The 25,496-nt window shown below is 47.6% G+C and overlaps 1 protein-coding gene across 4 annotated transcripts in view; it reads left to right on the top strand.

Moving 5' to 3' along the window:
• Window positions 1-17,696: 17,696 nt before the first annotated feature.
• Window positions 17,697-25,496, top strand: part of KCNQ2 (potassium voltage-gated channel subfamily Q member 2) — a 124,877-nt gene continuing 117,077 nt past the window's right edge. For all 4 annotated transcript variants that reach the window (XM_033153730.1, XM_033153729.1, XM_033153728.1 and 1 more), the window contains exon 1: window positions 17,697-18,019. In XM_033153730.1, coding sequence (XP_033009621.1) covers window positions 17,727-18,019 — 293 coding nt within the window. In that variant the 5' untranslated portion in view covers window positions 17,697-17,726. The remainder of the gene's footprint in view (window positions 18,020-25,496) is intronic.

Below are 25,496 nucleotides of genomic sequence, written 5' to 3'. Positions count from 1 at the left end.
CCGTTTTTGCCAATGAGCCTCTCCCTTAGAGGAGCTGCCCAGAAGTTCTTCTAGGTGACTTCTATTGTTGAGGGCTGTAGCTAGGAAATAGATATTCCTCGATACCAGAGTCCCCAGTAACAGTTTTGGATCTAGCAGTATCCCCCAAACTGTGGAAAGAGTGCAGCTCTTGTGGGAATGTTCATGGTGGCAGGAGAGGATATATTGTTCAGTAATATCCTTCCTAACTTGCACTAGCAAGTTCCTTTACTTAGCAGAGTTTACATTCCCCTTTTCATGCACAGCAGATAACTTGTTGCAGGCTCGTGTGAGCCTATCACTATTGTACAATTCAATCTGTCTTAGATTCCTGTACATTCCTGGTAAGTTCCCTTGAATCCCTCTTAAAAAGAATAAAGACGCCAGAATCTTATTCAAAGATGATAAAAGAAGTTTACTCACATCAGTTCACAGTTGGATTCCTGAAGGCAGACTTAATTACAAATATGTACATGTGGATCTGCCCCATATGGGGGAATAATCCCAGTGCTTCTGCTAGCTGATAAGCTAGAAGAGCAGCAGTCCTAGCTAAAAGCTGGTCAAACAACGGAAGAGAGAGAGAGAGAGCTGCGTGACTCACCCTTTTGTTACCTGGACAGGTAAGGTCACACCCATCTTTAGTCACATGCAAAGGAAGGATGCTCCAGCCAGGAGGAACAGGAAGTTTCAACTGACTGGACCAAACATTCCTCCACATGTCTTCTCTAGCATTACAAGGAATGTTGTACTTGACGGCCTCTCATGGGTCACACCCCACAGCTTTGTCCTGAACAGGATGCCTCCCCATCTCTCAGGCTTGAGAACTTGCAACATGTCTTTTCAGGATTCAAGTTCAATTCCTTGGCCTGCACCCATTCCATCATTGCCTTCAAGCACCAGTCAACACCTCAATTGCCTCTCCTGATTCAGACGGAGCTGAGAGATAAAGCTGGCCATTATTCACAATGGCGACACCTCACTCTAAATCTCCTGTTGACAGATTCTAGTGGTTTCAGATAGATGCTAAACAGCATGGAGGACAAGACAAAGCTCTGCAAGGATGCAAATGTTGCAGGGGGAAATGACAGCAAACAGGAAGTGAGCAACATCAACCAGAGAAGATTTGGGAGGCCGAGCTCAGCATCTTGAATCTTAATTAATGCTGCTTTCTTTTACTAAAACAAAACACAAAACCCCCATCATCGGTAAATCTATCAACCAACCAAATTTCTGGCTTTCCCCCACAAATACGTTGGTGAGGGAAAAAACCTCTAGGTGGTTTTTGCTTGCAATCCTCACAGTGGAGCATTTTAACACCTGAGAATTGTATCCATTGCTGCCATTCTGCTTGCGCAACAGAAACGCCCCTCCTATGAAGGCAACCCACACTGTGCACCCTCAAAATCTTTTCCACAAGGTAAGTTGATTTGGGGAGAACATGCAGGGAGCGGAATGGGAAGTCCCATTGCCCAAGGGGAATTCTGCTCGTGCAGCATTGGATACGATCCTGATTCTCCAAGCCCCCTCCCTTCCTTCAGCAGGGTGGGCATCGACCAGGGCTAAGGCAACAGTGCTCCAAGATCACTGCCCTTGCAGGAGACAGGATTATGGGTGCCCTGCTTTGAATCAAATCACTGAGCAGTGCAGGTTGTCATCCTAGAGTAATTAACCTTGGATTTACTGCATCGCCTTCTAAGTCATTCCTTTCCTGAGGGAGCAGGGCTTACATGGTTCTCTTTGCACCAAGCTGTTTTGCATCTCCAGTGTCAATGGTACCTTCCATTGGGGACACTCAGCAGGGAGTGACATTGCCACCATTAATGAACAATGCCCAGTGCCCTCTGAGAACTGCTGATGCCAGCTCTACTGTCACCCTGGTCCTCTTTTCCTTCCTGGACTTGGAAATGCCCCTTAACGGCTGGAAAGATCTGGAGTCAGTAGGTGTACAGACACTGTGGATGCAGAAATCCCAGGTGTGGTGTTAACGAAGACATGCTCTAAACACAGAGTTTAGGGGCAATGGGTGGTAATGCCCCACGTGAGGGGGTTAGATTACCTGGGGGTGGGGCAAAAAGAGGCAAGGAGGTGGCAGGGGGAATCTGGAGGTGAAATTGACAAGCAGACTTTGAAAAGCTGGTATCACTGGATGAACTTCACCAATTTCATTGAATTAATTAGACAAAATAGTTTTCATTGCATTTTTTTAAAAGGTGCAATTAACGGTTGCTATTTTGAATTTCAGAGGGTCGTGCAAACTGCTATTTTGAATAATGCTTGGTATAGGGTAGGGGATTTTTATGCAATCTGGTAGTGGGACGTGGCTGGCGCTATGGTCTAAACCATGGAGCCTCTTGGGCTTGCCTATCGGAAGGTCAGCTGTTTGAATCCCCGCAACGTGGTGAACTCCCGTTGCTTTGTCCCAGCTCCTGCCAACCTGTTGTTGTTCAGTCGTTCAGTCGTGTCCGACTCTTCGTGACCCCATGGACCAGAGCACACCAGGCACCCCTAGCCTCCACTGCCTCCAGCAGTCTGGCTAAACTCATGCCAGTCGCTTCGAGAACACTGTCCAACCATCTCATCCTCTGTCGTCCCCTTCTCCTTGTGCCCTCCATCTTTCCCAACATCAGGGTCTTTTCCAGGGAGTCTTCTCTTCTCACGAGGTGACCAAAGTACTGGCGCCTCAACTTCAGGATCTGTCCTTCCAGTGAGCACTCAGGGCTGATTTCTTTAAGGATGGATGAGTTTGATCTTTTTGCAGTCCATGGGACTCTCAAGAGTCTCCTCCAGCACCATAATAGCTCGAAAGCACACCAGTGCAAGTAGATAAATAGGTACTGCTGCAGCAGGAAGGTAAACGGCATTTCTGTGTGCTCTGGTCTCTGTCACGGTGTCCCGTTACACCAGAAGCGGTTTAGTCCTGCAGACAAATGCCGGCTCCCTCGGCCTGAAAGCAAGATGAGTGCCCCAACCCCATAGTTGCCTTTGAGTGGACCTAACTGTCCAGGGGTCCTTTACCTTCTGACCATATATATTAGGTTTGATTTGGGAGTCAACGGGTGGGAGTCGGGGAAGTCCCAGGAGTTAAGATGATATGAGAATGGTAAGGTGATTAAATTGGCAAATCATAAGTGTTCACCCCAGTGAGAGGGGGGTTTATTTGGTATGCTCCTCTTGGTGAGAGAAAGGGGGGTTAGAAAAATTTAATCATGTGTTATAAATTGATGGTAATTTTGTTGTAATTGGAAAAAGTCTAATAAATATTTTTTTTTTTTTAAAAAAAAGTCCTGCAGACAAATGCCGGCTCCCTCGGCCTGAAAGCAAGATGAGTGCCCCAACCCCATAGTTGCCTTTGAGTGGACCTAACTGTCCAGGGGTCCTTTACCTTCTGACCATATATTATGGTGAACAACTAGTGGAGGAAGAATTCTGAATTGGGACTGGGAGGCATCAGCCCACAGGTCGTTCAGCTGCTACTGACCCTTTAAAGCTGCTCACACACAGGACACTCACCGTGGACCCACACGTTGCTTACTCACTTTTTATAGCATTTCTTCACAATTATTGGTCACTCCTCTACATGGTCATCAATAGTAGTAGAAATAAATTTATTAATTTATTAATTTATTGTTTATACCCTGCACATCTGGCTGGGTTTCCCCAGCCACTCTGGGCAGCTCACAACAGAATATTAAAAATACAATAAAACATCAAACACTGTAAAACTTCCCTAAACAGGTTGCCTTCAGATGCCTTCTGAAAGCCAGGTCGTTGTTTATTTCCTTGACACCTGAAGGGAGGGCGTTCCACAGTGTAGGTGCCACTACCGAGAAGGCTCTCTGCCTGGTTCCCTGTAACCTTGCTTCTCCCAGTGAGCCCAGTGTCTGGGCTGGGTGATGGGGATGGAGATGCTCCTTCAGGTGTACTAGTGTTATGTGGTCTTGGCGGCCGCTCCCAGCCACCAGTCTAGCTGCCTCATTCTGGATTAGTTGTAGTTTCTGGGTCTCCTTCAAAGGGATCCCCATGTAGAGCACCCTCAGGACATGCACCCTCCTCAGCTGCACCCCTTCTCCCCTCCCTGCCCCTACTTTGCACCCTCCTTCAGAGTAGAAGAAGAAGAAGAGTTTGGATTTGATATCCCGCTTTATCACTACCCGAAGGAGTCTCAAAGCGGCTAACATTCTCCTTTCCCTTCCTCCCCCACAACAAACACTCTGTGAGGTGAGTGGGGCTGAGAGACTTCAAAGAAGTGTGACTAGCCCAAGGTCACCCAGCAGCTGTATGTGGAGGAGCGGAGACGCGAACCCGGTTCACCAGATTACGAGTCTACTGCTCTTAACCACTGCACCACACTGGTCCTGTACTGTGGGACCAGCAGAGTTTCGGCAGACACCTTCACTACTGAGTTTTGGCTTTTTATGCCAGCAAATCAATGCAGCTGTGCAAGCTTTCTCGATCAGCCAGTAATTTTAATTATTGTCTTTTACAATTTTATGTGCTTTGCCTTTTTTTATATATGTAATGCCATAGATGTCAGGGACTGGGAAGAGGAGGAATGGTGGAGATGGCCTCCCCAGCTTGACCCTTCCAGGGAGGAGGAAGAGGAGGACAGTTTAGATCAGGCATAGGCAAACTCTGGCCCTCCAGATGTTTGGGACTATAATTCCCATCATCCCTAGCTAACAGGACCAGTGGTCAGGGATGATGGGAATTGTAATCCCAAACATCTGGTTTAGATGTACAACGGGTTTGAGGGAGGTGATAGCTCAGAGGCAGGTGAGGGGGAAAGTTGGGAAATAATGGGAGAGGAGGAGGAGGAAGAGGAAGCTTGGGGGCGGGGTGACAGCTGACGGACACAGTGTCTTTAGAAAGCATTCCAGGACCCCTCCCCGAAACTGGCAAGCCTTGAAAGTAGGAGAGCAAAGAGCACAAAGACAGAGGGCACTTCTCAGCACCCATAGGAGAGACGATGAGAATGACGAATGAGGAAGTGGGAGAGACAGGGGGTGGAGATTTACTCAGGACAACGCCATTATCCAAGAGGCTGGTTTCTATAGCCTCTCTCTGTAAGTACTGAATAAAAAGTGGACGGTAAGAAACATTTCCTTGTCTTTGTACGTTCCTGGGCAACCAGCTGGGAGTCGCTGGCAGCACCACCTAGTTATATTATATGTGCTGGCAGTATGCGCATAATTTTTATATAATAAAACAACATTTCCCCCCGGTTGAAATGCATCTTTGAACTCTCCATCTCTCCCTCTCGACCTCCCATCTAGCTGCGCTTGCTTAATAATTTAAGATCCGTCTCTCGCTAATCTTCTGCCTCTGATTGGCTGACTCAGCAAGGCACTTTGGTCCTTCTCTAAAAAATTCATAAGGCGTTTGGAAGTGGGAGGCTGTTTGCTGCCAGTGCTGAGCTGGGGCAATTCGATCCACCCGCTGCCCTTCCATTGGCGAAGGCGGGTTGCTCCGGCAGTGCCAATAAAATAAAATAAAATAAAATGCCCAGGCCATGTGTAGTGGTTTTGTCAGACTGCTGAAATTTCTTTGGAAGGGACCTTCCTGCACGTGGTGCCAAGGAAAATGCACAGAGGGATAGTTTAAACAGTCAGAAATAAAGAAAAAACACCATGCAAGGTGTCGCTCACCTGCCATTCATTCCAAGCAGTGCATGGGGACCATAGCTGTCAAGTTTCAGATTTGAAAATAAGGGATCAGTACCCTCACCTGTCCTGGGGACAGTCTACGGTTCTCAGGGACAGTCCACGCCACGGTAATCCCCTCAGGCTACAAATTAATTTACACCAGGAAAGAGCTCCCAGGAAAGAGAAATCAGGGCAGAGAAAAGAAAGCACTTATTCACGCAGCACACGGTTAACCTCTGGAACTCCCTGCCACAGGGAGCAGCGATGGGCACCAACTTGGATGACTTTAGAAAAGGATTAAGGCAAATTCATGCAGGAGGAGAGGACCACTGATGGCTTCTGGCCAGGTTGGCTCTGCTTTGCCTCCAGTTAGGGGCAGCAGTGCTTAATCTGAGCACCTGTTGCCAATAAACATTCGTCTATTTTATTTTCTTTATATATCTGTCTGTCTGTTTGTTATTGGGTATTTATATTCCACCTTTTTCTCCAAGGAGCTCCCTGGTCCTAGTCCTCATTTAATCCCCACAACAGTCCTGTGAGGTAGGCAGGCAGGCAGGCAGGCAGGGCTGAGAAAGGCAGGGACCCAAGGAATCCCCGGACTCCAACTCTCCTTCCCGGAAATAAGGGAAATTTAAGGGATATCAACAATAAAGGATAGCTGTGGAAAATGGCTTGGAATAAGGGAGTTTCCCACAAAAAAGGGAGACTTGACAGCTATGATGGGGACGCGACTTCAGTTCTGCAAGTTCTAGGGTTCTCTAGAGGAAAATAAATAAGCAGAATATTTAGCGTTATGCTGCCTTGTTTTTTTCCAAAACTCCATTGGCCTGCCAACCTTGTTTGATAGAGTTCATGAACGTTGACGCAGTAGTTCTTCACGTTCTCAAGGCCTAGAGCCCCATTGGCGGGGTTTGCAAAGCCAATTCATGTCAACTGCCCCAAGTCAGCAGCTTCATGCTCCTTTTGACATCACCACGCATGTTCTTCATCCAGGAACTGAAGATCCAAACTGGGCATTGTGATGCCTTCCAAGGAGACAGTACCAGGTCTCTCTGGATGGATCCGTTCCGCTCTGGCCAAATTCTAGGCAAATCTGAATCAGCTCTATTTGGTTCAGGATCTGGGATCCGGCTGGATCTTGTGCATAGCCCAAGGGGCTTCTGAAAACACCAGCCGTCCACAAATCTACGGACAACAAAATTATCGTCATCAACAGTAGCAACAACAAGCAAAGGAGGGGGAGTTTGACAGGACGATCCCTTGGCAGAGTCCTGCATAAAGCATCGGCACACATCCGAAAGACATGTGCACGGTATGCGACGTATCAGCAGAGTCAGCAGAAGCAAGATTGTGTAGGAATTGTGGCATCAAGCATTTTATTATACACAGCAAAGAAAATGAAAGAAACATGGCGTCCTGTGTGGGCGGCTTCTCTCACACCCTCTCTATGTAGAGAGAGAGAGAGAACAAAGAACAGAAGTTTGTCAGCCTGACTTCTGCTTATAGAAACATCCGATCATGTGACCCTCTGCAATAGTGGCAGTGAAAATACTGACAAAGTTAACCTGATGGCATTTTGATCCCTAGCTAACTGCAAAGACATAAAGTTGTAGAGAATACCTCTGGGACAGAACAGGAAAAACCGAGAACAGATTATAGACGCACTTGTGATAAACGGCGTCCAGGCAGCAGTATTGGCACGACAAACACTATCTAATATGTTCCCTTGCTGCAGAAGAAGATGGGCGTTAATATGCTCTCTGTACAGGTCTATGTCAAAGAACGCCGATAAGTCAGCCTTCATACTCAGTGAGGCTGTAACACCACTGACATGAGCAGGGGCGGAGGGGGCGGGGGCCCCCAGGCAGCACCCCTGCTGGGGGTGACACATTGGGGGGCGGCCCCCGCCTCCTGGGCTTTTTTTTTTTTTACTATTTTTTTAAAAAAATCTTTTTAGGCTATTTTCGGCACTGCCGAGGTGGAGCCGCAGGGGCGGCCAGCGAGGAGGGGTGTCACCCCCCCTCGCTGGCTGCCCCTGCGGCTCCACCCCAGCAGTGCTGAAAATAGCCGCCCCTTCCAGTGGCGGAGCTCGACATGGAGGCAAGGGGCGGGCCAGCGAGGTGGGGTGCCACCCCCTCCTCGCTGGCTCACCCCTTGCCTCTTTGCCGAGCTCCGCTGCTGGCTGGCTTGTGGAGCCGGGGCATGGAGAGGGGCGGGCCAGCGAGGAGGGACACACCACCTCACTGGCCCGTCCCTCTCCCTGCCCTGACTTGCGCTCCACCAAGGGAGCCCGGGCGGCAGATTTGGGAGTCTTTGCAGCCCGCAAAGACTCCCGAATTCGCCACCCGGCACCCCCAGGGGCAGGGCGTCGCGTGCGTCATGACGTCATGACGCACGCACCGCGATGCCCCGCCCCCCAGGGGTGCCTCTTGGCTTCCCGCCCCCGGCAGCCAAGGGGCTAAGAACACCCCTGGACATGAGACTTCCTGACAGTGGCTTCAGAGTTAGAAATGGATCACAATTTCAAGTCTTGCCTTAATCTGGGAATCATGGAATGTGGGGAGACTTGTTATGCCTTTGCTTCCCTTGTGCTTCCTGCATCTGCCACAAAAACCTGAAGCTGTTTGAGGCAGCAGCACAGCCAGGAAGCCCAGGCTGGCAAAGGTCTAACATTGAGCCAGTGTGGTGTAGTGGTTAAGAGTGGTAGAATCGTAATCTGGTGAACCGGGTTCGCGTCTCCGCTCCTCCACATGCAGCTGCTGGGTGACCTTGGGCTAGTCACACTTCTTTGAAGTCTCTCAGCCCCACTCACCTCACATGTGGGAGGAAGGGAAAGGAGATTGTTAGCCGCTTTGAGACTCCTTCGGGTAGTGATAAAGTGGGTTATCAAATCCAAACTCTTCTTCTTCTTCTTCTTCTTCTTCTTCTTCTTCTTCTTCTTCTTCTTCTTCTTCTTCTTCTTCTTCTTCTTCTTCTTCTTCTTCTTCTTCTTCTTCTTCTTCTTCTTCTTCTGTCATTTCCAGGAGATTCAGCTGCAGAGCAGCTGCAAGAGCATCTGAAGATAGGGTGGAGCGGTGGACTTATGTACACCCAGTGCTGGCTCCAGAATTCTGGAGGAGGAATGACCACTGGGAGGAGTGCAAAGAGAAGAAAGGCCAGGATGCATGTGCAGCAGCACAACCAGATGCCATCCTCTGCCCCAGCTGCAACAAAACATGTCTCTCCCATATTGGTCTCTAAAGCTACAGCAGGTGCTGTAACTCTATGATTCTATGATTCCACAAGGTTAAGCAGGGGAGAATTCATATAAAAGCATTCATTCAAATCATTTACATTTTCTAATCTAGGTGGATGAATCTGCTGAAGTTTCGTGTTGCAGGACATCTTTGGGATTCTGGAAGCTGCAGTTCTTGTGGAGAATTTCCAGAGGCTGTGACAGCTCTGAAGTTTTGGCTTGTTGCTGTCCACTCATCCGAAGTGGCTTATTACTTTGAAAAAACATTTGACATTCTCTTATTACACAGCTGTTGCTAGGCACTCAGATACCCATCCTCTTCAAGTTGTTTTTTTAAATACTTTTTTGCAGCATTTTGCTGTGTTTCGGTTTCTGTGTGTAGCTGATTTCCAGGTTCCTTTCTCCTCTTGCACAGCTCCTTAAGCATTTTAACGGGGGGAAACCATGGTTAGATCTGATGTATAGATAAATGCATAAATTTATGTCTTCTTTTTTTGCAGTAGTAAAATACAAAAATGTGGAAGAAGCTTTGAACACATGTAAGGAGAGTCTGGAGCAGCATGCTAGACATAGGTCTAGGAAATCTGGATCCAAACCCTACTTTCAGGAAATGGATTGTCACAGTTCTGTGGCACAATATGCACTGAGACTCAATTTCCTCGTGTGCAAAAATTAGAACAGCAATGGCCTGCTCTGCAGGGTCGTTATAAAGGTGATTTTAATGAAGATAGTACCATAAAACACTTTGTACATGGGTGGTCTTATCTACAAAATAAGATGCATAGGTGCAATAAGCAATGCTAATTTTTTCAGGGGCATGGCCTGTCAGATTATGGGAACCAAAGCAGAACACAGAGGATAGATGCCCGCCGAAAGGTCGACCGAGATGTTTGTCAGTCAAGAGTGACTAAGGGAGCTAAATTTATATAGTCTGGGGAAAGGAAGACTCGGGCAACATGGTCACAATCTAAAAATATCTTCAAGGTAGCAATATAAATGAAGGGAGGGAATTGTGCGTGGTCCCAGAGGAAAGGGTAGACAAGGAGCAATGGCTGGAAGATAAAGAGGGAAAAGTTTGTTTTGGAGATTAAAGGGGGAAGAGTTAACTTGAGAGTCCCTTGAGAGTTTATTCATCTTGTACAGAGGTGGATATTCAAGGGCTGTTTGATCTGGAAATGGGCTGGAGGTGCCCCAGATAAGCTCCTTCTCTCTCTCTCTCTCTCTCTCTCTCTCTCTCTCTCTCTATATATATATATATATATATATATATATTTAAAAAGGTCAGCTTTCCATCTCAAATCAGCCCCAAGAAAACAAAAACATCCCGTTTTCCAAAAAGCTGTCACAAACCAGAAATCACTTGATGGACCATTGCTCAGTTCTGGAAGCATCTAAAGAACTCTACAACGGGTTATCAGTCTATAAGGTGGGGCAACTCACCTTTGCAGAAGAACTTACATGCAAAATAAGAGTCACATGTGGAAAAGTGGGAAAAAATCACTTTGTTGGAGAATGATATGATTTTATTACGTATGTTTAATAAACAAGAAAGCAACATTCCCTCTCCATCTCACTATGCAAGACGTTGGAATTTGTGATGCTAACATTTTTATAAAAATGTATATTGTATTTAATACCTTCCCCAAATTTCAATGGTTTTCATTATTTTACTAACAATGATGAAAGATAATCAGGGGCTGTGTTTGCTATTCTCTTTCTTATTCACCACGCAATCACAGAGCAGCAAATATCGATTAACTTGTAACTGTTGCTGTGAATGTAATATGAAACTTAAGATGATTGTAGAACGAAGGAGAGTTATCTTTTCCTTTTTATACCTTTTACTGGAACACACTTTGTTTCTTTGTTGTGGAAAAAAAATCAGTAAAGAGTATATCAAAAACAAGCTAAGCAGAAATTATTAGGTACAGACATGACCATGCTCTTCCAAGCGCTCCCTGGTTTGGAAATAGTATAAGTTTTTCCAAGAAAGATGGGAAGAACTTGGGCAATTTCTCTAAGCTCCCAATTATCCTCCAGTAGGGCCTGCCCAAGACATTTTGCCACCTGAGGCAGACCCCAAAACGATGCTTCCCGCCCTCTGCGAGGGAAGAAGGGGTGAGTGAAGACCCACATACATCATGAAAGGCACAAATACTGGATGGGTGACACCTGGCTTGAGAGCAGTACATGTGAAAAGGATCTAGGAGTCTTGGTAGACCATAAACTGGACATGAGTCAACAGTGTGATGCAGCAGCTAAAAAAGCCAATGCAATTCTGGGCTGCATCAATAGGAGTATAGCGTCTAGATCAGTGTTTTTCAACCACTGTTCCGCGGCACACTAGTGTGCCGTGAGATGTTGTCTGGTGTGCCGTGGGAAAAATTGAAAAATTACTTTATATATAGTCAATATAGGCACAGAGTTAATTTTTTTAACATTTTCTAATGGTGGTGTGCCTCGTGATTTTTTTCATGAAACAAGTGTGCCTTTGCCCAAAAAAGGTTGAAAAACACTGGTCTAGATCAAGGGAAGTAATAGTACCACTGTATTCCGCTCTAGTCAGACCTCACCTGAAATACTGTGCCCAGTTCTGGGCACCACAGTTCAAGAAGGATACTGACAAGCTGGAACGTGTCCAGAGGAGGGCAACCAAAATGGTCAAAGGCCTGGAAACGATGCCTTATGAGGAACGGCTTAGGGAGCTGGGTATGTTTAGCCTGGAGAAGAGAAGGTTAAGGGGTGATATGATAGCCATGTTCAAATATATAAAAGGATGTCATATAGAGGAGGGTGAAAGGTTGTTTTCTGCTGCTCCAGAGAAGGGGACATGGGGCAATGGATTCCAACCACAAGAAAGAAGATTCCACCTAAGCATTAGGAGGAACTTCCTGACAGTAAGAGCTGTTTGACAGTGGAATTTGCTGCCAAGGAGTGTGGTGGAGTCTCCTTCTTTGGAGGTCTTTAAGCGGAGGCTTGACAGCCATCTGTCAGGAATGCTTTGATGGTGTTTCCTGCTTGGCAGGGGGTTGGACTGGATGGCCCTTGTGGTCTCTTCCAACTCTACGATTCTATGATTCTATGAACATGGAGGGGAAGAAAGACTTACATTTGGATCTGCTGCCTCAGTGGTTCTTGCCACCTGAGGCAGCCGCCTCATCTTGTCTCGTGGGTGGGCTGGCCCTGTCCTTCAGTCTCCACCATCCTTTCCCTACAGACAAAAGACTTCCCCCACAATCACATTCCCGGCTTCTTTTTCACTGCTGGTGGTAGCATCAAGTTGGTGTGCAGTGAGAAGAGGGATTCTTTCCTCCTTCCTCTCCATTGTCTTGGCACATGGGGTCAGAGTATGCACAGGCTCAGGAGACCAAGGGAAATGTAGTTTTCCTGAAAACTCTTCCCATTGCCATTGCTTTGGGACCAGAGTCCTGCATCGCCATCAAGAGCTGTCCAGTAGCTCAGGAGCCCAATTTTTTGAAGCGTGTTGCATCATCAGCTGCTGTGTACCAATGGAACAGTTTTAGATCTGGTCCTGGAAAGTGAGCAGTCTAATGTTGGGATTTGGGTTCTTCCGCCTGAGTAGGGCCCTGGGATGGGAGGCCTTGTGCTGTCAGATGGGCACTGACCTTAGAACATAATACAAGTCTGCTGGATTAGACCAATGGCCCATCCAGTATCCTGGTCTCACAGTGGCCAACCAGATACTTCTCCTGTGGTTTCCAGCAATAGGTATTCAGAAGCATTGCTCCCTCCAGCTGTGGAGCCAGAGCATAGCCATTGTGGCTAGTCTAATTGCCTTTTAAAGTTGTCTAATTGCCTTTTAAAGTTCCTTCAGTTCTGGGTTTCCACCAATCCGTCACTTCTTCTGTTCACGAGCACTTTCTCTTTAAATTGCATATTCTGGGACAAGTCTTTATCGATACTAAAGCAAAAAAATAAAAATAAAAAATACAGCTTTCAGAGACTGATGCGGGTGGTGCTGTGGTCTCAACCACTGAACGTCTTGGGCTTGCCGATCAGAAGGTTGGAGGTTCGAATCCCCGTGACAGAGTGAGCTCCCATTGCTCTGTCCCAGCTCCTGCCAACCTAGCAGTTCGAAAGCACACCAGTGCAAGTAGATAAATAGGTACCGCTGCAGCAGGAAGGTAAACAGCATTTCTGTGCGCTGCTCTGGTTTCCATCACAGTGTTTGTTGCGCCAGACAGTCATGCTGGCCACATGACCCAGAAAGCTGTCTGTGGATAAATACCGGCTCCCTTGGCCTGAATGTGAGGTGAGTGCTGTAACCTCATAGTCACCTTTGACTGGACTTAATCGTCCAGGGGTCCTTTACCTTTTTTACATTTTAAAAATTGAAAAATTGAAAAATTCCCCTGTTCATGAAGTCCTGGGTGTCCTCGAAGGTGTCCTGTTCTGGTGATCTGCCAAACTCATTGGGGAAATGGGCTATAATAACAGCACTTACTCAGAAGGCCGGGTCAAGTCCAGGAAAGGCAGGGAAATGCAGGTACAGAGGAGGCAGAATTGGTCAGCACCATGGACAGAGCCCTGTGAGAAAGCTGGCTGCAGTATTCGCAGCAATGGCAGGGGAGATTTGCCAGGTTCCTCTGAAGATGGAACAGCCCAGCCCACCTGTTCGCTCCACTGCCTCTGAGAAGTTGTTTCTGCCCTCAAGGGCTACTGCTGTGTCCTGTAGCTGTGTGGGGGGGATGACAGGGATTGCCTTGGGACTCAGAGTGGGGGAACAGTTTTTCGTCAAGAGGTGCTTGCCTCCCCACTCATATCCTCCTCTGTTTTCGAGTTCGGGTTGAGGCTGGGGGGGGGGATACAACAATGCAAGGTGAGGCCATCCAGACTGTGTCGGGACCTTTCAACTGCAGCCACACCAAGCAGATCTGGGTGGTAATATCACAAGGTAATACAGCATGGACTTGGCAGGTGACAGGGCTGCTTAGAGAGCCAGTGTGGTGTAGTGGTTAAGAGCGGTAGACTCCTAATCTGAGGAACCGGGTTCGCGTCTCCGCTCTTCCACAGGCAGCTGCTGGGTGACCTTGGGCTAGTCACACTTCTTTGAAATCTCTCAGCCCCACTCACCTCACCGAGTGTTTGTTGTGGGGGAGGAAGGGAAAGGAGAGTGTTAGCCGCTTTGAGACTCCGGGTAGCGATAAAGCAGGATATCAAATCCAAACTACTACTCCTCCTCCTCGGTCTCATCCAGTTCTGGGCTTGTCCCAGCTGGCAGTAGGTCTGATAAGCAGAAGCACTGTTAGATGAATTTTGTGAGCCTTGATGGTTGCTAAGGAACTTATACCTGGAGTTGGAAAAATAAACACCTACCGCATATTGCACAATTGGTTTGAGGAGCTCACTGCCTTGTCTACATTCATACATGCATCATATAGATGTCAAATCTTTGTGGATACTTGCTCGAACATCAAGAGGGCTTATGTTATATTAGATGCTTAATTTAAGACACATGTAGTGATGGTTACTGTATCTGTAATATGAGCCAATACTGTGAGGTGTTGTGGTTTTGTTTTGCTACTATTAGCATTATTCGTATATATTTTTCTTTTTTCTTAATTTTATCTTCTTCTTTAATTCCCCCTTTCATTTGCAAATGGAGGAAAGCAGTGGGGAAAGGCAAAATCTCTTGGACCCATGCCTGGAAAGTGTGGGATGAGTGGAAAACAATTCAGAATTGTGCTTTCTAGACCCGGGACAAGTCGAAGTGTAGATGGGCCCTTTGCACAACAAAGATGACAAAAGATTAAGCTCTCTCTCTCTCGCGCGCGTATTCCAGGACAAATATTTATTGATGCTAAATCAAAAATAAAATAAAACAAACACACTTTTCAGAGATTGATACAAATTCATTAATTGAAAATTGACAAGATGCTGGGGCCAAATGACATTCACCAGAGAGTTCTTAAAGAACTCAGGTATGAAATTACACACACACACACACACACACAGTATATATAGTAAAGCTTATCTCCAAACTTGGCCTCCTAACCAGAATACTGTACACAAAGTACAGTATGCTTTCTGCCCCAGCATATCGGTAGGAAGGATTATTAACACTGGAACTGTTAATACAAGAGAACACAAGAAACAGAAAACAACTGAGGATGATTACAGGTATCAACCTAGAGAAGGCACACCAAACCATCACCTTTCACATCACATTATTGTCCCACAATTGTCCATGGGTACAAGGAGTCCAGAATCCATATTTCTTTTTATCATGACTAATAAAGAAGAACCAAAGAAGCAGAGAAGTTGTCTGTGTTTTGATTCTTGCAGCATGCCCATCACTGAGATATTAATTCTTCCATTAGCGCTAGACTCCATATCTGTTGGTGCCAGTCCAAGAACGGCTCTGCATATCAGAGTCCTCCGACGCTTTGCAACAGTTAATTTTGCCGCTGGCGTAAGGTTAAGTAATATGTTATTTCAGGAAGGCAATGCCACATGAAACTTGGGGTTTACTGAAAGCCCATAATGGTTTGATGTTTTATTTGTCTATTGAAAGCTCTTTATGGCTTGTTATTTCACTTGTTGCTGCCTGATGCCAGCTTTGCCAGCTGTGGTGCTCGGAACCAAAGTTTTGTGCTGCTGAAAAGCTTGCTTGTTACCCTTGTCAACACAGCTGAGCCAAGAGAACAAGCTGCCGGGGCCCCTTTTGCATTTTTTTAAAAAGCCATCAATTCACAATTGCACTGGCTTTATGTTTTATCTGCTGTAGCTTTGAAGAAGCACCTTGCATCTCAAAGCTTGCAATCATATTCTACCAATGCAGGGACTTCTCCAGGATCACGTATTTTTCGCTCCATAAGACGCACCTAGTTTTTAGAGGACGAAAGGGGAAAAGCCCTGGGTTTTTTTGAGGATCAGCTTAAAGTTCTGCAGCTTCTTTTGCAAAGGGGAAAAGCCCCGTTTTTTGAGATCAGCTCAAAGTTGTGCAGCTTCTTTTGCAAAGGGGAAAAGCCCCGTTTTTTAGGATCAGCTCAAAGTTGTGCAGCTTCTTTTGCAAAGGGAAAAGCCCCGTTTTCATGGGGTTCAACTCACAGTTCTGCAGCTTCTTTAGGAAAGGAAAGGGAGCCATTTCTACAGTTTCCAGACAGATAATCTAATCAGCCAGTCACATGTCGCTGGGGAAACAAACAGCCTCTGTCTGCAGACCATTCAACAATGGATGCCTGGGCAAGGGGCTGGGGCCAGAAAGGGAGCCAGTGATTGACCACACATTCGCTCCATAAGATGCACAGACATTTCCCCTTACTTTTTAGGAGGAAAAAAGTGAGTCTTATGGAGTGAAAAATATGGTATTTTGAATACAGCAGATTTTGTTTTTAAAATGTCTTTTGGGCACAATATATGGGTTTGTTCTTCAGTCTGTTGCAGTTTTGTGCATAAGTATGCATACAGACACCCCAGTTCTGCATGCTTCTTCTTCTTCTTCTTCTTCTTCTTCGATCACTCGTAGCTGAATAAGATTGTCTTCCATAAACACAGTTTTAACAATGAGTCCGTAAGTGACTGTGGAGGCCAATTCTGGGCCCACACTTCCTTCCACAGTGGAGACATTGGTTTCCTGGCAGGAGTTGATCACGGTGTGGATTTTCCAAGTGTGCCTTTCTCTAAGCATGTTTCTGCCTTGCGACCTGAGTTCAAGTGTCAGTTCTGCATGCAGTGAGAACAGAACCCAGGTACTGGTTCCTTTGAATAAAGTCGTTGGAGGATTGTGCTTTGTGTTCATAAAATTGTAGAGTTGGAAGGGACCACTGGGATCTCAGTTGGGAGAGCATGAGGCTCTTAATCTCAGGGTCGTGGGTTTGAGTCCCACGCTGGGCAAAAGATTCCTGCATTGCAGGGGGTTGGACTAGATGACCCTAGGGTCCCTTCCAAAGCTACAATTCTATTATTCTGTGCATAGGAACCAACACTTAGGGGCCGAGGTCCAGGGGTGCCAACTTGAATCAAATATTGGGGGGAGGGGGAACCAGGTAAGCCCTGCCCTGAAAAGCTGATCACATGACGTGGCGTACATATATCATTTGAATGGAAATGCCCATCAATGGGGGGCGGAAGCTTTATTGGAGGGGGGCAAGAGACCTCGGCCCCTAGAAGTTGGCTGATATGCTATGGCTCCTTTGCCTCGCCAAAATAAAATATTTGAGGGAGCCAGCCAGCCCCGCAAGTTGATTGGCATTGCCATTCAGATGGTGTGCATGGACGCCTGCTTTGATCGATCATGCGGGGAGAGCCTTACCTGGGTCCCCCAACATTTTATTCAAATATTGGCGGTGTATTTGAATAGAATATTTTGATGGTGTGATTTCCCCCCCTCCGCCAGCGCCGTTGCTAAGGCTGCCAGCAGCCCGAGAGAGGCGCAGGAAGGGTTAAGGGAGGGGGCGCGGGGAGGCACCGCCGGCGTCGGGGCGGAGCTGCGCCAAAAGCAGGCGGAGAGTGGGCTGCACAGATTGCAGAAGCTCCTTCTCGCTTTTCCTCCACGCCGCTCCCCCTCCCGGCCACCCGCCGCCGCCTCCCTCCCCTCCGCTCCTCCGGCTCCTTCGCCAGCGCGGGGAAGCTGCGGCATCCTCCGCCGCAGCGCCCGCTCTTCCTCCTCCCTCCTCCGCGCCTCTTCCTCGCCGACAGCTCCCCGCAACCCCCGCCATGCCGCGGCCCCCCTCCGGCCCGGGGCAGCCCCTCCGCCCTCTTCATCTTCCTCCTGCTCCCCCCTCGCAGCCCCTCTGAGACCCCCCCCCACTCCCCATCCTCCCCCGATCGCCGCCCCATCGCACCCCCACCCCCACCACCAAAGCAGGATGGTGCAGAAATCGCGCAACGGAGGCGTGTACCCGAGCGCGTCGGGCGAGAAGAAGCTGAAGGTGGGCTTCGTGGGTCTCGATCCCGGCGCGCCGGACTCCACCCGCGACGGCGCGCTGCTCATCGCGGGCCCCGAGGGCGGCAGCAAGCGCGGCTCCATCCTCAGCAAGCCCCGCTCGGCCGTCTCCGGCAAGCCGCCCAAGAGGAACGCCTTCTACCGCAAGCTCCAGAATTTCCTCTACAACGTGCTCGAGAGGCCCCGGGGCTGGGCGTTCATCTACCACGCTTACGTGTGAGTAAAGGGAGCCGACGGACGCGGTGGTGGTGATGGACGGTGGTCTAAACTGGGGAGTGGTGGTGGTGGGGTGGGGTGGGGGCCGCCTTAAGACCCACCACAGCTCCAGCCACGATAGGACCCTCTCTCCATTCCATCTCCCCTTCAGAGACTGGCTGCCTCTACATCTCTTCTGGCAAGCCGAAAGGCGCCCGCACCCCTTTAATCGATAACCCTTTGAAAACTCTCCTCCTTCCAATCCTGCCCCTTAGCCCCCTCCAGCCACGGTCCCCTCCATCTAGGATTCCTTCCTCCCAGCCAATTTCCCCTTCTCCATCCACCTCCATTTATTTCTTTCTCCCTTCCTTGCAGCGTTTCCAACCCTTTTTTCTACAGCAGCATCCCTCCCTCCCTCCCAGATCTGGGCTCTTCCTCTTCTGCATCCTTCGCTGTGCCATTCCTTCCGTCTATCGTTCAGTCCGCCTAGGCACCTAGTCGGGAGATCTCCCGTTGTAAATATCTGCCTAACTACCTACCCTTTTGCCGTCCATCCTTGAAGATCGCCCACCATAGCCCGGTCTCTCTCTCTCTCCCATCCACCCTACCTATTTCTCTTGGATGCATTTGGACGGAAGTGCTATCTGCAAGCTGCAAAGAGATGAATAGGCAAGGCGCTGCTACCTGTTTTCCATCTCTTCCCGTGCACCGATGTGTGCCACTTTCCCCTGCTGTATGTCAGTTTGTGCAGTGGGGTTACTCTCCAATTTGCTTCTCTTAAAAACAACAACACAAAACCCAAAAACCAGTTAGTTTGGGGCCTCGATTCTGGCGCCAGGCTGGTTTGCTGGGGGGGGGGGGAGGAAGAGAGACACGTGTCCATTAAGCTTTGCTTAGCCATCGATCCATCATTGGGTAAAAACAGAAAAAAAGGTGAGAGATGTAGCAACAACCGGGAAGGGGGGTGGTGGGGAGGAAGAGACGGAAGGGTAGGGGGGAAAAATGACTCACCCTCTCACTAATCTAAAAACAAAACGAAACAAAACAAAACAAAGAAAACCCAAACAAACCAGAGGGAGCTATCCACTGAAAGTGGTCAGCGGCATATCTGAAGAAACACAACGAAAGGGAATAGTGTTTCATACAATGCATCAGTTGCCTGTGGAACTCATTGCTACTGTATGTTGTGGTGGCAGACCTCTCGCATCAGTAGGCTCAGGGGAGCGCAAGATTGGATTGCAGTTAGGTTTTTTTGGGGGTTATTCAGGACCAAGCTCCATCATCTCAAAGGCAAGATCCCAGGATTGGGCACCGCCAACTTTCCCTGTTTTTGTATATCTCTCTGAAAAAGACATGTCTAGTAGCTGCCTCTGGCAGGGTGGTTGGCCTGCTCTAGTGGATAAATATGTTCATTTCAGAGCCTGTTTGCTTGTGTCTTCATCTCCCCTCCACGCCACTCCCAGCAAAATGACAGCTACCTGCTATCGGTCATGTTACTTTCTTTGCAAACAATTGGAGGAATAATTGCAGGGGGGGGGGATGACCTGCCGTGTACTGTCTCCCCAAGGGCTTCATGCAGTAAATCAAAGTTACCGTTGAGACAGCATTTTGGGATTCTTAGGATGATGCTGCCCAGCCTCTGCCAGGCTCGTCTCCATTCTCATCCTTGCCACTAGCCCCAATGTACAGATGGGGAAACTAATTCCCTTCTGATGGGGAGCTTTTATACAACTGGTTGGGCCTAGGCAGCTGCATGGGATTTAACCCCAGTCCCCTTTTTTGCCCAAGATTATGCCTGCTGGAGCACAATGTCTTTTTCTCCCCAATTTTAGTGTGGAGCAAATGCTCCATCCTTTGGTCCCATGTGCAAAGGAGCAAGGACTTGTGTGTTGACTGTCTGTGTGTACAGCAGATGCCATTCCGTATTGGCTCAGATTAGATCTGTGGAGCAGAATTGCTCGCTGCTTTGCTCCGGCCTTGGCGTAGTCGTCTCACCGTAGCAATGCCTTGGACTGAATGGTACACAGACCCAGCTATCTCACCCCCACCCCCCATGGCTTTCTCTCTCATCATTCCCTTCATTTCTCCCACTCCCCTGCCTGCTTTTAGATTAGAAGCGCCTCTGTGGATCCAGCTCCTGTGTTTCCATCTGATGCTCGAAGTGCAAGACTGAACAGCTAAGACGTCTTGGTTGCCTGCTTCCTCTCCTTGCACTGTTGATGTTGGAGATACCGGAGAGATGGCTCTAGAAAGGGATGCAAATTGGAGCTGGGATGCTTTCTCATCAGGAGCAGAGGAGAAATTCAGGGACAAAAGGCAGATGTTGACACACCAGTGCTGCATGGATATAATTGCTCAGCTGCAAGAAGCGTGTGTGCGTTTCATTTTATATATATATATATATATATATATATATATATATATATAATCAAATTATAGAAAAAGATGGACAGGGGATACAAATGAAAATGCAATGATTAATCAAGCATAGGTTGCTTGATTAATCTACGCTTGATTAATCATTGCATTTTCATTTGTATCCCCTGTCCATCTTTTTCTATAATTTGATTTTTGCAATGCACTTAATAAAATTGCCACTCATTTACGTGCGGCACAGCCGTCGTTCCGTTCTAACGATATTGACAGGTGTAAGCAAGCTTTGTACTTGGTCGGGTGTGAACCAACATCAATGGGTGTCTCGTATGGGGACAGGTGAAAATGGCTAACAATTCAGTCCTATGCATGTTCACACAGAAACGAACCCCTTTATGTTCATTGGACTTAAAGGCAACATGCAATAGCACTGCCATCTGAATGCTTGCTGAAATGGAAAGGTTTTTATTTTTTATTTTGGCCAGAGCTGCTTTCATTTTTCATTCCCACGGACCCACGGAACTCTTTTCTGGCCTGTTATTAAAACCTGGAGATAATACGAGATGTGTTCTGTCGGTGTGTGGTCACTTTTTTGGTGGTGGTGGTGGTGGGAAATCTTTTTATTTAAATGGCATTGAAAACCTGATGAAATGGAATTACTCACCAAGGCTTTGAACATTCTCCTCCCCCCCCCACTCCGAAATATCATTGTTCTTGGTTAGGGTGGGAAGAGTTGTAGGTACTATTTACAAATTTTTAGAAGGTGGTGCTTTTCCTTTCAACGGTTGGTGTGGAAAAAAGTGCTGGTGGTAGCGGAGAAATTCAGAACAAGATTAGGTTCTATATGCATTTATGTTCAAAACTTGCATATATTCAAGCTTTAAACTATGGAAAAAAGAGGGTGGGTTGTATACATTTCCAGGGCCCTTGTGATTTTATGGTACCTAAGAACCAGAAAGAGCAAGAATGCAGAAGCTGAGGTTTTTCCAGATGAGGAGTGGGGGACCTTTGACTCTCTAGGTGTTGCTAAACTGCAACCCCCATCACTCCTGCCCATTGGACATGCTTGCAGGGGCTGATGGGAGTTGTAGTTCAGCAACATCAGGAGGGTCATAGGTTCCCCACTCTTGAGGAAACTGGAATATTCATGTTTCTGAGAAAGAGCTTTAAACACCAGGGAAAACTTTCTGATGGTAAGAGCTGTTTGACCCTTAGGAGGTGGTGGACTCTCCTTCCTTGGAGGTTTTTAAGCAGAGGTTGGAAGGCCATCTGTCATGGATGCTTTAGCTGAAATTCCTGCGTTGCAGGGGGTTGGACTACATGACCCTTGAGGTCCCTTCCAACTCTACAATTCTGTGGTTCTAATTCCCCAACCTGCAGTCCAAAGTGGGACAGTCCAGTAAAGAATATTCCACGCAGTTACTTCATTTTTGCACACTAGCATTTGGTGTCACATTTGGGCTTTGGGGAGTCTCTGCGGGAAGGTCGCACTGCTGAGAGGCCCAGTCACCATCAAACAAACTTCTCTGCACGCTCTTGCAGTCCTAACTTGGTGCGTAGATAGTGAATGGAGCAAGAACGCCATCCTGAAATTTAAGGGCTGCCATAGTGGAGCGTTAGGCATGGAGATGGCTTCTCAGCTCTGTTGCACCTGGGCCGTCCGTGGTAGGTTTTAACTAAGATCTTGAACCAATGGCAAAAGGGTGCAGATCACAGTAGAGTATCTGGTTCAGGGATCCCTAAACTTTGGGTCGTGGGAGCACACTTTATCTGGTTGGTACATTGCTTTATTAAATTGAACTTGGACACCAAGAAGAGTCGTGATGAAATCAATGAACCTGTCCATGGAGGCACAGGTCAATTTTGTGTCCAGGGCAGCTGTCTACCAGCTCCATCTGGTACACCATCTGAAACCCTACCTGCCCACGGACTGTCTCGCCAGGGTGGTGCATGCTCTGGTTATCTTCCACTTGGACTACCGCAATGCACTCTACCTTTGGGGCTACCTTTGAAGGTGACTCTGAAACTACAGTTAATACAGAATGCGGCAGCTGTGAGCTGCTGCCGGGACCATATAACCCCGGTCCAAAAGGATCTGCACTGGCTCCTGGTACGTTTCCGAGCACAATTAAAAGGGTTGTTGCTGACCTTTAAAGCCCTTACTGGTTTTGGCCTTGTATACCTGGAGGAGCGTCTCCACCCCCATCGTTCTGTCCAGACACTGAGGTCCTCCTCCAAGGCACCTCTGGTGGTTCCCTCACTGCGAGAAGTGAGGTTACAGGAAACCAGGTAGAGGTCCTTCCTGGCAGGGGCACCCTCCCTGTGGAACGCCCTCCCATCAGATGTCAAACAGATACAACTATTCGACTTTTCAAAGACATCTGAAGGCAGCCCTGTTGAGGGAAGTTTTTATTGGTTGATGTTTTACTGTGTTTTTAATATTTTGTTGGGAGGCGCCCAGAGTGGCTGGGGCAACCCAGTCAGATGGGTGGCATATAAACAAAATAAATTATTATTATTATTATTATTATTATTATTATTATTATTATTATTAAGGAACATCAATAGCCCTAGAGCAGTGGTTCCCAACATTTTTTTTTGCCCATGCCTCACCTAAGCATCTCTAAAACCCTGATGCCCCCCCCTTGACATGTTGTTGTTGTTGTTGTTCTTGTTGTTCAGTCGTTCAGTTGTGTCTGACTCTTCGTGACCCTATGGACCAGAGCACGCCAGGCACGCCTATCTTTCACTGCCACCCGCAGTTTGGCCAAACTCATGCCAGTCGCTTCGAGAACACTGTCCAACCATCTCATCCTCTGTCGTCCCCTTCTCCTTGTGCCCTCCATCTTTCCCAACATCAGGCTGTTTTCCAGGGAGTCTTCTCTTCTCATGAGGTGGCCAAAGTACTGGAGCCTCAACTTCAGGATCTTTCCTTCTAGTGAGCACTCCGGGCTGATTTCTTTAAGAATGGATAGGTTTGATCTTCTTGCAGTCCATGGGACTCTTAAGAGTCTCCTCCAGCACCATAATGCAAAAGCATCAATTCTTCGGCGATCAGCCTTCTTTATGGTCCAGCTCTCACTTCCGTACATCACTACTGAGAAAACCATAGGACCTTTGTCGGCAAGGTGATGTCTCAGCTTTTTAAGATGCTGTCTAGGTTTTCTCCCAAGAAGCAGGCGTCTTCTAATTTCGTGACTGCTGTCACCATCTGCAATGATCATGGAACCCAAGAAAGTGAAATCTCTCACTGCCCCTTGACATATAATTCTTATTATTCAAAAAGTGAACTCCTATTCACATGGAGGAAGCCCAAAAGGCCATTCAATGTTAATAACTCATTCGTGAATTGCCCCCCTTAAAAATCAAATTGCCCCCCTTGTGGGGTGTGTGCCCCACATTGGTAACCATGGCCCTAGAGGGAAAACAATAACAACCAACTTGATTTGTAAAGAAAAAACAAACCATTGCTTAGTCACCTATATGAGATCACGGCTCATCATAGGGGAGGGAGAGAAGGGGCTCCATACAAAGTCTATTCCGTGCAGATAATTGAGTGCTGGTTTAATCGACTCCAGGCAACATACATCTGGTCAGCGGCACATTCCTTTATTAAATCGAACTTGGACACAAGGAAGAGGAGTGGTGACATAGTGGTGGGTTTGCTCATGTTTCTGAGAATTTTGTTGGCTCCGTTGGATTGTTGTGAGTCAAATATGGCCCTGTCTTGCAAACCTCTCTTGACTGGAAGTGAGTAATACGGCCTCGCATTGCAAAACGTTGTGCTTACCAGCTTCAATGTATTTCTGGTAGTGTTGAACATTACATTTATTTAAGGGGCCAGCAGCCTTTCCCCGCTTTTCTCGAGGGCCACATTCCCTTGGAGAGTAATCTCTTGGGGGCCCACCAACTTGTCTCTCTGTCTCTCTTTTCCTCCCTGCTAGGTTGTTGTTGAGGGAGGGCCAGCTTCCACTTGCCAGTGGCCTAAAATGCTCACATGCAGTGGGCCTTGCCAACATCTGATCGATGGCCTTAGAATAATTCCAATGTCTGTATAGCTGGGCTAGCAAAAGACTTGGGTCATGAAAGCTGCCTTACAACCTGCTCCTGTTTTCCCAGCGCTTACACCCCTGCGAGGTAGTCAACATTCTGCTCCTGGTTGGCCACCTGCGGTCTGTTTCTACAGTGGCCTCAGGCAATATCATTAATACAGTCGTACCTCGGGTTACGCACGCTTCGGGTTGCGTACTTTTCGGGTTACGAACTCCGTTAACCTGGAAGCAATTCGAAGTGCATGCGATTTGCGCATGCGCAGAAGTGTTTTCGCTGTCTGTGCATGCGCAGAAGCGTTTTTCCGGGTTTTTTTTCCAGTTTGCCCATGCGCAAACTGAATTGTTCAGGTTACGTACTTTTCGGGTTACGTACAGCGACCCGGAACCAATTAAGTAATAACTGGTTACTGACAAGCTGGAACGTGTCCAGAGGAGGGCAACCAAAATGGTCAAAGGCCTGGAAATGATGCCTTATGAGGAACGGCTTAGGGAGCTGGGTATGTTTAGCCTGGAGAAGAGAAGGTTAAGGGGTGATCTGAGAGCCATGTTCAAATATATAAAAGGATGTCATATAGAGGAGGGTGAAAGGTTGTATTCTGCTGCTCCAGAGAAGCGGACATGGGGCAATGGATTCAAACTACAAGAAAGAAGATTCCACCTAAACATTAGGAAGAACTTCCGGGCAGTGAGAGCTGTTTGACAGTGGAGTTTGCTGCCAAGGAGTGTGGTGGAGTCTCCTTCTTTGGAGGTCTTTAAGCGGAGGCTTGACAGCCATCTGTCAGGAATGCTTTGATGGTGTTTCCTGCTTGGCAGGGGGTTGGACTGGATGGCCCTTGTGGTCTCTTCCAACTCTATGATTCTATGATTCTAAGTACGTAACCCGAGGGACCGCTTTACTCATGTTTTGAAAGGCTTCACAAGATGCTGCGAGTCAGAGTCGACTAGCCAAGCACGCTGGCTGGAGTTGATGAGAGTTTTAGTCTGAAACATATGGAGGTCATCAGGTTTGGGAAGACTGGAGTAGATATTTCTGGCATGAAGGTGCAAGATATCTTCCTGTGATTTCAGCAGAG

Source organism: Lacerta agilis, chromosome 6 (assembly GCF_009819535.1).
Source record: "Lacerta agilis isolate rLacAgi1 chromosome 6, rLacAgi1.pri, whole genome shotgun sequence".
In the NCBI taxonomy this organism is placed as follows: domain Eukaryota; kingdom Metazoa; phylum Chordata; class Lepidosauria; order Squamata; family Lacertidae; genus Lacerta; species Lacerta agilis.
This window is presented reverse-complemented; position numbering and strand designations above follow the sequence as displayed.